The sequence below is a fragment of the Lethenteron reissneri genome, chromosome 5 (assembly GCF_015708825.2).
Source record: "Lethenteron reissneri isolate LAM-NWPU_2019-01 chromosome 5, ASM1570882v1, whole genome shotgun sequence".
Classification (NCBI taxonomy): Eukaryota; Metazoa; Chordata; class Hyperoartia; order Petromyzontiformes; family Petromyzontidae; genus Lethenteron; species Lethenteron reissneri.
Genome location: NC_083783.1, coordinates 669,443 through 684,359, shown reverse-complemented (window position 1 = coordinate 684,359; position 14,917 = coordinate 669,443). Strand labels below are relative to the sequence as shown.

General features: G+C 48.7%; 1 protein-coding gene across 1 annotated transcript in view; it reads left to right on the top strand.

Moving 5' to 3' along the window:
- Positions 1-14,917, top strand: part of LOC133352783 (uncharacterized) — an 83,160-nt gene that overhangs the window by 54,952 nt on the left and 13,291 nt on the right. Inside the window, exon 21 of the mRNA XM_061568663.1 lies at positions 10,891-11,041. Coding sequence (XP_061424647.1) covers positions 10,891-11,041 — 151 coding nt within the window. The remainder of the gene's footprint in view (positions 1-10,890; positions 11,042-14,917) is intronic.

Sequence of the window (14,917 nt, the reverse complement as noted above, 5' to 3'; positions counted from 1 at the left end):
TGCTGCTGCGCAAGTAAGATGACGACGTGGCACGGCACGCAAGCTTGAAAATTAGGAGAAAGGCACACTAAAATTAAATGCTAATTTTCTCTGCCCCCTCCCTCTCTCCGTCCCCGCCCCCCCTCTCTATATTTAAGGGACCGTCACAGAAACGACCCCTCCCTTTGTGCCGATATGTGTCCTCTCTCTGTGTGTCCTTGTGATGTCTGTCTGCTTGTATGTCTGTCTATAGTTTTCTAGTTAGATTTATGTTGCTATTTCTTTTATGCCTGATGATGATTGCTTGTGTTGCAATCGAAACGTCGTAATATGCTATTATTTTAATTTATTATTTTATCTTTAGACGTGACTTAACTGAAAGAACCAAAGAATGAAACATGTTCAATAAGTTTGTTTAGCCAGCTGTTCATGATTGAACAAGACTTTGCCCACTTTTCACCCTGACAACTGGAGAGCACAAACTACCAATCATAACATATTTAAGTATCACACTGAAGAGAGCGTTAAAATAAAATTTTTAAATGTCATCCATGGGTTCTTGTATCTTGATTTGAAGCTCTCGTGACTGCAGGAATCCATACTCTTTGGTTCTTTCGGTAAAGTCACGTAGGTAGAAAAATTAAATACAAAATAATAGATCACGACGTTTTGATCACAACACAAGCGGTCGTCCTCTGGCGGAAAAAACAATCCAGCAGTAGAACTGCTGAACCAGGAAGAATACAGCGAGAGAGCTGTTACACACAAGCGGTTATATATGTGGCGAAGGTCAAGCAGGCAGGGTCTGAGCTGAAAAGGAATTCCGTCCCCACACGCAAGCACGTAATTTGTGTTAATGGGGGAGATTAGGGAGAGAGAGATTAGGGAGAGAAATTAGCATTAAATGAGCTTCCGTCGCCGCATAAGAGTATCGTCCCCGCATATGCGCACAACAGCAGTGTTAATAGGAGATTAGCACTGTTGATGGGAGAGATTAGGGGGATTAGCAAGTTAATTTCATGTCTATGTGTAACACAAGCTGCGGCGATGCAAATTGCGCTGTGTTTTTTGTTTGCATTCTGAAGTATTGTGGTTAATGCAGACATGATTCCTTGTAAAAAGGTTTCAGTTTTGTTGCCAGAAAAAAAGGGAAAAACCTATTATATTTTGGTACTGGCAAAGGAGGTCTCATGATATAGATCAGTGGTTGGGAACCTATGGCTCGCGAGCCATATATGGCTCTTCCGGTGACGGCATATGGCTCCCAGACAATTTTGAGTTGAAAAAAAATAATAATAAAAAAATCAGTTTGGAACTGATTTTAAAATACTTGTGATATTGCTTAATAATACTGTGTCATTTTAAAGTAAACAGAAATTAGTTTTGAAGATAAATTTCACGGGTCACGGGCCCCGTGACCCGTGGGTCGGGTCGGGAACCAATGGCTCGCGAGCATGTCACGGGTCATTGTAAAGGTGAAGAAATCCATTTGATCAGATAGCCAACTAGTTTATCCGCTTCAACCCTTGTAACGGAAAATATGGCGAAAAGAAAAAAAGACGATGATTACCGTGCATTCCAGGCTGCGTGGACAGAGGAATTTGCATTTGTGGAGAGAGGATCTGCGGTATGTCTAATATGCAATGATAAAATTGCATCGATGAAATGGTCAAATATAAAGCGGCACTTCGATACGCACCATGCTTCATTTGCATCGAAATATCCAGCGGGGGACAGCAGGAAAAAGGCATGCGAAGAGCTACAGCGGAGAGTGCAGACGAGTCAGCAGCAACTACGTGTGTGGACCAAGCAAGGTGACGGGAATTCCGCTAGCTTTGCGGGTGCTTTGGCAATAGTAAGGAATGGAAAGCCATTCTTGTTCAATCAGATGGCGAGTATGCCAAAACATTCATGCTTGATGTGGCCAATGAACTGTTTGATGACTTCCCAAATAAAGACAAGGTAATCAAACGAATAAAAGACATGCCTCTGTCAGTAAGAACTGTTCACGATCGCAGCATCATGATGGCAAATCAAGTCGAGGAAAAACAAATTAAGGACATAAACGCCGGGACATACTTTTTTCTCGCGTTAGACGAGTCAACAGACGTTAGCCATCTATCTCAGTTCAGTATAATTGCCAGGTATGGTGCAGGTGACACACTGCGTGAGGAAAGCTTGGCTGTTTTGCCAATGAAAGGGACAACAAGAGGAGAGGATTTATTCACGTCTTTCATGGAGTTTGCTAGAGAAAAAAAAAATACCGATGGATAAACTTATTTCTGTCTGTACTGATGGTGCACCCTGTATGTTGGGGAAGAACAAAGGATTTGTAGCGCTTCTCCGTGAACATGAAAAGAGAGCCATCCTAAGTTTTCATTGCATCCTGCACCAGGAGACGCTTTGCGCTCAGACGTGTGGCCAGGAGCTTGGTGAGGTGATGTCGCTGGTCATTCGAGTGGTCAACTTTATTGTTGCCCGAGCTTTAAATGATCGCCAGTTTAAAGCTCTGTTCGAAGAAGTTGGGAATCATTATCCCGGTCTGCTTTTACACAGCAACGTGCGTTGGTTGTCAAGGGGGAAGGTGATCAGCCGTTTTGCAGCTTGCCTGAGTGAAATCCGGACTTTTCTTGAAATGAAAGGCGTCAAGCATCCTGAACTAGACAACACTGACTGGCTCCTGTAGTTTCACTATCTCGTGGACATAACTGGCCATCTGAACCAGCTCAATGTGAAAATGCAAGGTATTGGAAATAGTCTCATCCCTTCAACAAGCAGTGTTTGCATTTGAAAGCAAGCTGGAAGTCTTTCTCAGGGACATTGAAACAGGTCGTCTTCTGCACTTTGAAAGACTGTGACAATTTAGAGATGCATGCTTAGCAAGTGACTCCACTCACCATCTGGATCTCCAGCAGCTAGCTGGCTTTACGTCCAATCTCCTGCAGTCATTCAAAGCACGTTTTGGAGAATTTCATGCGCGCACTGGTCTTTTCAAGTTCATCACTCATCCACATGGGTGTGCAGTGGACAAAGTCGACCTGACATGCATCCCCGGGGGTCTCTATCGGAGACTTTGAGCTGGAAGTTGCTGACCTGAAGGCATCAGATATGTGGATGAGTAAGTTCAAGTCACTTAATTGAGAGTTGGAAAGTCTTGCGCGACAGCGAGCAGAGCTGGCGAAGGAACACAAGTGGACAGAAATGAAAAATCTTCAACCTGAAGACCAGCTGATTCTTAAAACTTGGAACGAGCTTCCTGTTACATATGTAGTGACAGAACGGTCACTACTGTGTTGGCCCGTACGAGGGCTGGGGGCCCCAAGGGGGTGCCTGGGGGGTCACGTGCTGGAGGGATCCGGACCTTCCCAGAGGTGGGGGAAGTGAGGCGTGGCCTGGGAAGTGAGGCGTGGCCTGGGAAGTGAGGCGTGGCCTGGGCGGAGCCGGCCACGCCAGAGAGACGAGATATAAGCGTGGTGTGAAGGCAGAGCAGGGCTGTTCCTGAGAAGAATGAAGACACCTCGTGAAGATGCCAGAAGAGAAGACCTACAGTGAGCGGACTGCCAGCAGCCACCTGGCTGGGTCACGCTGGAGAGAGACTAAAATACAATTGTGTGTTAGCTAGTGTAGGTCGGTGGTCACCACCCTATGTGTAGAGTAAGAGTAACTGTTGAGTAAACGTTGTGTTAATTAATAAATGAGTGTTGCCTCCCAAGAAGTGTGTGCGCCTAAATTGAACCCACTACATTTGGCGTCAGTTGTGGAAAAATAAATATTGCTAGGTGTTATCCTAGGGAAGTAAAATGGGCACACGAAAAACAAATACATAACTCATCTGGACGTCTTCGTACGACGGGGATGGTGTGACGACCGTCCTTCGGACAGCCCCGGGGATGGCAGCCCCGGTGACAGAGAGAGAGAGATGGCGCTGCACGCGGAGCGGTGGGACTTGCATCGCACTGCTGCTTCGCCGCCATCGGGAACGGAGCGATGGAGCCGCGGCGAGAGGACACCATCGTCGCTGCGGGGGGCTGGCGGGGGAGGCCCGGGCATGCGGGCCACGCGGTGGGCCCGCCATTTCGGCGGCTGGTCGGGGCGCTGTTCCCGCCAAAACACCGTTCCCGCCATTTCGGCGGCTGGTCGGGGCGCTGTTCCCGCCAAAACACCGTTCCCGCCATTTCGGCGGCTGGTCGGGGCGCTGTTCCCGCCAAAACGCCGTTCCCGCCATTTCGGCGGCGGGTCGGTGCGCTGTTCCCGCCAAAACGCCGCTCCTGCTGCCGAAATGCCGCTCCCGCCGACATCAACGCCTGCAGAGGGGGAGTTCGTTCGCAAGAGCAGGCCGTGTTCACCATGGAAGATTCTTCGGGCCGTCCCAGTGCTCCACCTTGCCGCCCTCTGCTATGCACAGTTTTCAAGGCGAGTCATGACATGACAAGCACCCGGCCCCAAGAAAAATAATAAAAATTTTCACCCATCTTGCGTGTGCCGGGTTGCGATCGTGTGTTTTTTTTACTCGCTGGGTTGCGGAGCGTGTTCGTCCGGTTGTGTGCGTGAGAAATTGACGCGGCGACCAGTGTTTGTTGTTAATTACGGCGTCGAGATCGGTATCTTCTGCGTGTAGTTAATGATTAATTCGTTGTTGGTGTCCCGAGTTCCGTGGATATCCTGTATGTTGCCGTGTTAATGACTCGTGTTGTTACATCGTTGTGTTGCGAAATCACCATTGTTATTGTGTATACTGTATGGAGTTTCGCTCGTGATTGTCACTTGCAACTGTCAGAAACTTTGATCGTCATTGTTAACAGTGTATGGAATGTTGGGTACTTGCTTGTGATTATTTACTATGTACGGATTGTCTGGAGTATTGATTGTGTGTGTTGCCATGTGGGGACTGGATGGTGCATTGTGCCAAATGATTGACTGTACGAACTTCGTATACTGCATATACTGTATTAATCAATTCGGCGATTCTTGGGGTTTGTGTACAGTTTTTTTCTCTCAAAATTCGAATGCCCTGAGTCCCATGGTTAATGTTGAAGGGGATTTTGAAGTGACAGGTTCGGTTTGTTTCAAACTCACTGGTTGGTTCCTGTCCGTTGTTGCACAGATGATGTCTTTTGTGCGGGAATGCTCCTTGTGTTCTACATGGATCGGGGGTGCGTTTCCGTTAATTGCCGTCAAATTGCATTGCTCTCTCCACTCGGTTGGTACAGCTGCATTGCTGCAATGCGAGTCTCGGAGATGATGTGTACGGATACGGGATGTGAGGTGTATTGTTGTGACCATTGAATATTCGGGATCGTCAAAAAAAAAAAAATTGTGCGTACCTGTTCGGCATTGGATTAGTTCTGTGGGGGATCATAATTCAAATTGTATGTGTTGTGATGGTGTTAAATTGCGATGGTGACATGCTGCCAGGGATTTGGAATTGTGCTGCTGGCTGTCACTATCTTGGGGCGCAGGTCCTGACCAGGATGGCCCAGTGAGTGTTGCGTGTCTAACATGAACGTTGTGGTCCCGTCATGCTATGGCTGACGGCTTGACCTGACAGCCCGGAGATTGAAACACTCCGTGGCATGTCTAGCCTAGTGGGCTGTGCGCTCACATGGCTCGGAGAGTGTGGTCCCGTCATGCAATGGCTGACGGCTTGACCTGACAGCCCGGAGAGCGAAACACTCCGTGGTATGTCTAGCCTAGTGGGCTGTGTGCTCACATGGCTCGGAGTGTGTGGTCCCGTCATGCAATGGCTGACGGCTTGACCTGACAGCCCGGAGCTTGAAACACTCCGTGGTATGTCTAGCCTAGTGGGCTGTGTGCTCACATGGCTCGGAGTGTGTGGTCCCGTCATGCAATGGCTGACGGCTTGACCTGACAGCCCGGAGAGCGAGACACTCTGTGGCTTGTCTAGCCTTGTGGGCTGTGCGCTCACATGGCTCAGGGAGGGTGGTCCCGTCATGCTATGGCTGACAGCTTGACCTGACGGCTCGGAGGTTGAGACCCTCTGAGGCGCGTTGAAACAGTGGGCTGGAGATTCGTAAGGTTCGGGTGGAGTTGGCCTGTTACGTTGAGACTGTTTCCCTCAGTTGTTAGGGTGCATGTTGTGCAGTGAGTGAACGATGGGTCGTCTCAGCTCGGTCGGTACAGCTATATGCTGCGATGCGAGTCTGGGAGAGAGACTGGGTCATCTCAGCTCGGTCGGTACAGCTATATGCTGCGATGCGAGTCTTGGAGAGAGACTGGGTTAAAATCCCACCGATATGGCCGACGTGTGCTACTGGTTGTGACGCCGCGTCGGAAAGGCGGTGGGGGGGTAACATGGAAATCCCCCCCCCCGATATGGCCGACGCGTGCTACTGGTTGTGACGCCACGTCGGAAAGGCGGTGGGGTGGTAACATGGAAATTCCCCCCCCGATATGGCCGACGCGTGCTACTGGTTGTGACGCCACGTCGGAAAGGCGGGGGGGTGCTAACGGGTGACTGTCATTGCATGCGTGATTCTAACGATGGGGGGGCTGTGCTGTAGCGTAAGTGGGTTAGCCAGTTTTCATGTATATTTGTTGTTAATTCCCCGTTTTCTATGCGGTTCCCTTTTACCCTCGTCGATTCTGTATATATTACGTGATTGTATTTCTTATCGGTCGCCGGTCATTTATTGATGTTGCTGGTTCGGAGGCACACCTTTTCGATGTTCACAGTTGTGTTACAGCCGGGGACGGCTGTGTCTTTATACAGGGGGGGGTGATGTAGTGACAGAACGGTCACTACTGTGTTGGCCCGTACGAGGGCTGGGGGCCCCAAGGGGGTGCCTGGGGGGTCACGTGCTGGAGGGATCCGGACCTTCCCAGAGGTGGGGGAAGTGAGGCGTGGCCTGGGAAGTGAGACGTGGCCTGGGAAGTGAGGCGTGGCCTGGGCGGAGCCGGCCACGCCAGAGAGACGAGATATAAGCGTGGTGTGAAGGCAGAGCAGGGCTGTTCCTGAGAAGAATGAAGACACCTCGTGAAGATGCCAGAAGAGAAGACCTACAGTGAGCGGACTGCCAGCAGCCACCTGGCTGGGTCACGCTGGAGAGAGACTAAAATACAATTGTGTGTTAGCTAGTGTAGGTCGGTGGTCACCACCCTATGTGTAGAGTAAGAGTAACTGTTGAGTAAACGTTGTGTTAATTAATAAATGAGTGTTGCCTCCCAAGAAGTGTGTGCGCCTAAATTGAACCCACTACACATACCACACAATGCAGCGTGTGAGTATTGCCGTAATGACCATGTTTGGCTCTACATATGCATGTGAGCATTCATTCTCGCATATGAGGAACATTAAGACCAACCTATGCTCACGTTTAACTGATGGAAGCCTCAACGCCTGCATGAAGCTCAACCTCACCACGTATGAACCAGACTACAAGGCCATCAGCAAAACCATGCAGCACCAGAAGTCGCATTAAAAGTAAGACATATTTAATGTATTATACGTTAAAAATACTATATGGCTCTCAATGAAATATATTTAGAAATATTTGGCTTTTATGGCTTTCCCAGTCAAAAAGGTTCCCGACCCCTGATATAGATGCTTACCCCAAGCCCTCATTACTTTGGTAGTGCATTGTCTTTGCGCTGTCCGCATTTAGTGTCCTCTGGTCAAGCACCGTTTGAGAAGAAGCTCAATAGAAAGCTGTCTGGTGTGGACCAATCAGTTTCAAGGACAATGCATATATTATCAGAGTTTTTTTGTTTGCATTCTGACCACAAGTAATGTGGTTAATGCAGACATGATTCCTTGTAAAAAGGTTTCAGTTTTGTTGCCAGAAAAGGGGGAAAAACCTATTCTTATAGTAACTGTTGTGTCTTTACCCCCTTTTTATGTTTTATTTTATTTTATGATTTTCATTAAGAATTATTCTGCCAACATATATAATATTGTTTTTTAATAGACACGGGGCAACGTGGGAACGAACACGCTCCCACACTTCCACAGATGCGCGCATACCTCATTTCAAAGGAAAGAGGGCATGAAAGAGGGCAATCAAGGTCATAAAAACTCCCCGAATTTCACACAAGAGGAACAAGGGAGGGGAGAATTGCAGGCGGGGGGTTAGGATGACATTCTTTCGTTAAAAAGCCTTATAAAAAAAAACCAGGCACCAGGGAGAAAGGTATAATTATATTCTTAACAAAGAAAATAGCATCGACAACAAAAAAAACACAGACGGGTTTGAATCCTCATGTATTAATTCCATACGGACATTATGTACACTTGGTAGTTTCTACGCGGCCGGGCCGAAGCATCAAAGAATAATTATGGCATCAGGGTCGCTCCAAACAAAAATTCCTAGCCCGGGATATCAGATTAAATAATCACAAGAAGTCAAATAATAAGTACAGAATTAAGGGCGAAGAAGTCTCTCACAATTAACTAGACGCGATGCTCCATGAGAGGCGAGCAACTCACGGCCGTCTTTGTTTTCCCGAAGAGGATCTCCACACCCACACACCAGGGGCCAGGAGATTGCCCCAATAAAGGTTGGAACAATGGCTCAGAAAGGAAATTAACACATGCCTCCGAAGATAAATAAATAAGCGCATGCGCCGGGTGCTTCCACCGCGGAAACAACCGTCTTTGTCTCCCCGCAACACAAACAGAAGATATGACGCCCAGAGCGAGGGAGGGGATCATTGAGCTCGCTTAACGCGTAGGTTCTCGCGGCAATATTGTTCATAACAAAGACAGGGAGTATGATTTATAACTCGGTGCTAACGCGAGTCGTCGGTCTGGTTAATGGATAACTTGGGTGTCGCCGTCGCGAGGCCCCCCCCCACCCCTTCTTCCAGAATGATTACACAGCTGTGTCTTCAAAGCTAATAAACATACAGACAAACACACACGGACAGACACACGCGGACGCAGATGCGTTCACCCCCACAGGAATGTTTTATGACACAGCCTTTTGAACAACTCAAAAAAAAACTTTGTGGATTTTCCCGATATAAGCAAAGGCAAAATCCATTCAAAGCATCTCGTCTCCGGGGCTTCAGCCCCCACCAGATCGTCAGGGCCCAGGCCCCACCACAGATCGTCACGGGGCGTCGGCTCCATCTCCTCTCGTCACCGCCAACGAAGAAGCTTTTCGTCATCCAGAATGACGAGGTTCGCGGGGTAGCGACGTGCAGCAACAAGCCGAGGTCTGCACCACCTGAGAAGAATCGCTACCCTGAGTCGCCGAGCTGCGAGTGAAGCTGACGGAGACTCCAGCTACCACTCCCGAGCCAACAAAGACACCAACGTCCACCCTGCAACGAACGAAGCATCGCTCCTCGTCAGAGTGACGACCAGCGAACAACCCGCAGGAAAGGCGGAGATCGCCAAGCGAGCAAAGCAGAGAGCGCGAAGCAGTGGAGAAAGCCTGATTGAACGGCTGTGAGGAGGAGGACCGCGCCATCGAATGCGCCGTGTGTTTAATACGCACACCCAGATCAACCAGCATCAACCAAAACCGACTCGTCATCCCGCAGTGGAGAAAGAGAGTCAAAGTCTTCCGAACGAGCGCCGCCGTCAGAGCTGCAGAGAGGCGCCATCGCGCCGTCAGCTACCGAGGACCGCCAAGCGCCGCCGCTCAACTCCCTGCGGAGAAAGTCGCGTCTGCAATCCGCACGGGCTGTGAGGAAATCTCCGAACAGGGTCGTGTCCGCTTCCACACACAGGCTCAAGGAAGTACAGAGAATATCTTGTCAAACCAGTTTTCTTTGTCATAGAGTCTCGCCGAAGAATTAATTAAAACAGAGCCAGTGCTCCCTCTCACAACACGCATCCACCCACCCTTGTCTCAAACATTTCGTTAAAAGGATTTTATACTTGCCGATGAATCTATTGACATATACTTTCGCCTCTGGGGTATAATAAGTGCTTTTATTACCGCCATACGAAGTGTGTCATGCTTGTTTTCAAACTCGGTCAGTCGCCGGTTGTGATCGATACATGGGGGAACTAATGAGATGCCTGGTGAAAGGTAGAGGTTACGATTGTTAGAAGTGTTTTTAGTCATTTAATTTCGTAATTGCATAATCTCGCAAATGCATAAGTTTTTGTCATTCATATTAGTTAATTGCATAATCTTGCTCATGAATTATTGACGCATGTTTGACCTGCATGATAGAATGTCACATGCTTGTTAGAATAAAATTGTTATCACAGAAGCATATCGAGTGTTCCTTCCAAGTCCATGCAAAACTGTCTTATTCTTGAGAACTGTAGCCTGTGATGAGATATGAAACTGGAAACCTAAAATAACATAACACACTAGGATAATCGGTAAATGTTTAATCAATGATAATCGTGTTATCCTGATTAATACGACTCTGGATAAACGAAACTAAGCCTAATTATCATAACTGCATACATTAACATAATTGCAAGCTTCCGCATAAATTACTACGATTATCTTCGTAATTATCATAATTTATGCATATAATTACACATCATAATTTATGCACGTTAATACACACATTAACATAATTAATGTGATTTGCGCATTTTTCGGAAAATTATTAATTTTTATTATTTTTATCAAAATTTCATAATACAACACATACAACATAACTAATTGGCTGTGTCGTGTGGTGGTGGCGGGGTTAACGACACATTAAAATTTACGCCATATCAACCAAAACCAAAAACCCTTATGGATAATATTGGTCGTGAAAGCCTACTACGTGTTAAAAGGAGATTAAATGTGATGAGTTTTGTTATTTTATGGTGCAGATTAAAAATTGCACAGCAAAGTAACAACAAATTATATATCAGTTCGTGGGCTAATGCGCGTCTCTTTAATTGCCTTATAGATAGTTTTTTTGGGTTAGATTGCGATCAAAACCAAAAAACCTCTTTATGTGTGTGGTATTATTTATTATTGTTGCGCGCAGGTTCCGGTGCCAATCCGCACCACTCTCCATGCCAGTCCACAGGCCCGGTCGTTATCCAGCCTTCATTCCACCCAGCAAGCTCCAGCCCCTCACGTGGTTCTGCCTCATGTTAAGCCACATAAACAGTCCCAGCGACTTCTACGTGCAGCAGGTAAAGAGCTCGCCGGGCCCCAGCATGCAATTTACGTCTCTTGCACATGTTTTGGCCCTTGGGTCAGACCGTGCTCCGCTCGTGATTGTTGTACGGTGTGTGGCGATGCATGTAACGTGTAACAACAAAAAGCAATTTTTGCCACAAATGCAAAATCATGCTAGAAGTGTATCTTTTAATGGGCAGTGCCTTTCTCGTCAGCGCTGTGGACATTGAATTAGTTTTCAGGTCATGCCTGAAGTGGGCGTCACGGTGGCGAGATGTTAACTACCTTGCCTGGTATACAGGAAGGCGTGGGTTCAATCCCGACCCTGACGCCTGTAGATTTGGAGTTTGCGTCTCTCCCCACGGTCGTGTGGATTTTTCTCTGGGTCCAGGTTTTCCCCTCCACATTTAGAATCAACATAATGTGTTTAGAGTATTTGGGCTATCATTTGTGATAGCCAGGTCACTTCTAAATAGCTTAGTGGGCCTTACCTTGTAAAATAAAAAATAATGAATCTTATATATACGCGCACTTGCGAGGGATTTGGCTCTCGAACGGTGGGCTTTATGTAGAAAAAAATTTGCCGGCCGGCACGCCCTAAGCCCCGCGATGGGAATAGGCTATTCCTTTTTAACGTCCGTCACCTTTAAATTAGTTAAATTCGCGATTTAGTGGGATTTTGCTATATTTATTTATTGGCTGTACCAACTCACGCCAATTGCGTGGGGGGGGGCCCTGCCAAGTCATGCGCGTTTGGTCGAGCTCACGGGGGACATTTTCTTTTACGCGTTTTACATGCAATAAATATACACATGAGGCTGCGGCTATTTCTTCTCACTGTGATGTCCTCTTCGCCCCCCCCCCCCAACATGATGCGTGCAGTTACTGCTATGAAGTCCGTAGATATTAATATTATTACAGCGCTTAGATAGTATTATTGTAGTATTACTGTTTACTATTATTAAACAAATATGTTGCCAGATTTTACAATTATAATGTTTGTGTGCACAAAACAAATGTTTCATTATTAGGTTGCTAAATATTCTCTTTTTAGCTGTGCTTTCATGACGCTGCGACGGTCTACTGGCAATCTGTGATGTGGCCTGCTGCCTGCTGTTAATTAACGTCAGTGCACTGCCGCTCTATTATCTACACTGCTAATTTTCCTTTTGACCATCATGAGTGTATGCCAGTCTATAATCTGTTGCCTGCTTCTTTACTTCACTCGGTGTACTGCCAGCCTTTCATCTCCACTGTATTCTGCTTTTTCAGCTACTGCCCGTATTGCCAGCTTTGTATGTCAACTGTAGCAATGCTTATGTCATTGAGTTGGCGTACCGCCAGTCTATAATCTAGACTGTATCCTGCTTCTCAACTTACCTGTGCGTACTGCTGCTCTTTAATTGACACTTATTTCTTCAATGCATTTCTATTGTTCCGATTGCTCACGTCACGCTTTTTACTCATACGTAGTACTGCGATACTGATAGCTGTGCCATCATCGGGGATTGCTGTGCACGTCGATGTATGTGTGTGAGTCTATGTGTGTGCGTGTAGGTCCATGCATGTGTTTTAAGTCCATGTGTGTGTCTGTCTTTTTCGAACGGACAACGCCCGACGTGTGTGTGTCAGTCCAAGTGTGCGTGTCAGTCCATTTGTGTGCGTATCAGTCGCTGTGTATGTGTTAGGCCATGTGTTTGTGTTAGTCTATGTGTGTGCATGGCTCCATCTGAGTGTGTAAGTCAATGTGCGTTTGTGTGTCAGTCGATGTGTGTGTGTACATCGATGTGTATGTGTGTGTGTAAGTCCATAGATGTGTGTGTGTCACTCGATGTGTGTGTGTCACTCGATGTGTGTGTAAGTCAATGCGTGTGTATGAGTCGATTTGTGTGTTAATCCATGTGTGTGTATCTAAAATACATGTCTGTGTGTCACAGTCCATATGTGTATGTAGGGCAATGTGTGTGTCAGTATGTGTAATGTTCTTGTAGGGAGACGGAGTCGTCGTAGAGGCAACACGGTTTTATTTATAATATAACAGGGTACACTTAAACCCTAACACAAAAGGGTAATGGCCCCTTCCACCCACAACCTATGGAGGTACAGCCTCCGGGCTATTGTACCGAGTCACTCTGACTCCTCTAGCCCTCCGGCTGGCTAGACCTAGGGGAGGCTGACCCACCGCTGGTCCGGTGGGTCCCTGACCACTGGCCCGTCCGGACCTGGCCCTTAGAAGGACATCAGGCCGAGGGAACCTCAGGGTCCTAACCTCCCGACCACTGGCACCGCACTGAGCCCCGGCCCTTAAAAGGACGTCGGTGGCTTGGGGTCCAGGGTCTTCTCTCCAGGCGGCTTCTGACTTCGGCTCGAGGCGAACTGCCCCGCGCTCTCAAGGACCCGCTTTATAAACTGTTTTTCCCTGAGGGGCGGGGCTCTGTGGGATCGTAGCTTCCCCCAGCCCCCTCCCCTCAGAGGGGTTCTAACTGCCGTTGGCCCAACCGGTCCAGACCGGTTTCTACTGCTCCCCACTGTGGGGCGGGGGATTCTGTGAGATCGTAGACACTGCCCACAGCCCCCTCCCCCCAGCGGGTCCTGGCCAGGAATACACAACCATCCCATACCGGTAAGCATCCTGGTTCTGGCGCGCGTGTGTGTCAACATTCGTGGCCGCACACCGGCAATGATATGTTAAGTTCCTGGGACAACTCAATCATCCTAGAAAGGATGAGAGGATCCAGGAAATCGGCTGATGAATCTGTAGGCGGCCATGGCAAGCGCCAACAGCACCCCACGGTACGCCAAGGGCAATTCTTCCACTCCTCGACGCCGATGCATGAATTTCCTGGTAGCCGCCATCGGTGGCTCGTCGAACTCCGCCATTTCCTTGAAATCGTCACGCAGTGTCTTCTTCTTACTCGCCGGGATGGAGCGGACGACTGCCAAGGAGACGTCGTCCAATAGTGTGGGCAGAGCCTCCAGCGCTTCTGCCTCCGTCCATCGCACCGACGGAAGGCTGACTCGAACCGCCACGTGAACGCGCTCGAGTCGCCCCCGGCGACAAATTCTTTAATTTGAGGAAGGCGATGGCCGCAGTGAATATCCGAGGCCTCGGGCGTGTCAGATCCCACTCCCCGCGCAGCACACGGCTCCGTAAAGATGGCGTCCGGCGGCCGCGTGGCAGCAGCCCCGCCCAAGATGGAGGCCTCCCCCTCCGCTGCAGGAGCAATGGCGGACGGCGTTTCCCGCTGAAGATCTTGGTCATCGGCCCTTGGGTGAGTTCCACGCGGCCGACCGAGGTCCGCAGATGACGCGACCGCCGTTGCAAGATTTAGCAGGATCGCACGGAGCGACTCTATCTGCTCCACCACCCGACGCCACCCCTCGTCCCCAGCCGGAGACGCCTCCTCGCCGGCCTGTCGTCGATGCGCGGCGTCGGAGAGATCGGCAGACGGCGGCAGAGGACCCGTGGCTCCCAGCAGCTCGTCCTCGTCCGCCTCGTCATCTTCATTCGACGGAGGATCCGGTGGGTTTTTTTTCTTGAGGTGCTTGGACATTTTCTAATAATGGTCCAAACGGTCTCACCAATGTAATAAAGGTCGTGGAAGCGACTTCTGGAATCAGGGTCTTTATTTGTCTTTCGTTCACAAAACTCCTCATATAAATTCCACTCCTCTTACTCCTTCACGCTGCTAACATACAGCGTGAGAGGGAGAGAGAGAGAGAGACTCGTGCTGCCACGTGGCAGACTTGGACCCCCGCTCCAGCGTGGCCTCACCCTTCGTTCGTTCCAGATCTGACCACGTGTTGTCCATCTCCACCCCTTTTAATACCCGGGTCACGTGGTACCTTTCCACTAGTCCTGGTTAACCTCCATGGAATCTTCCAGACTC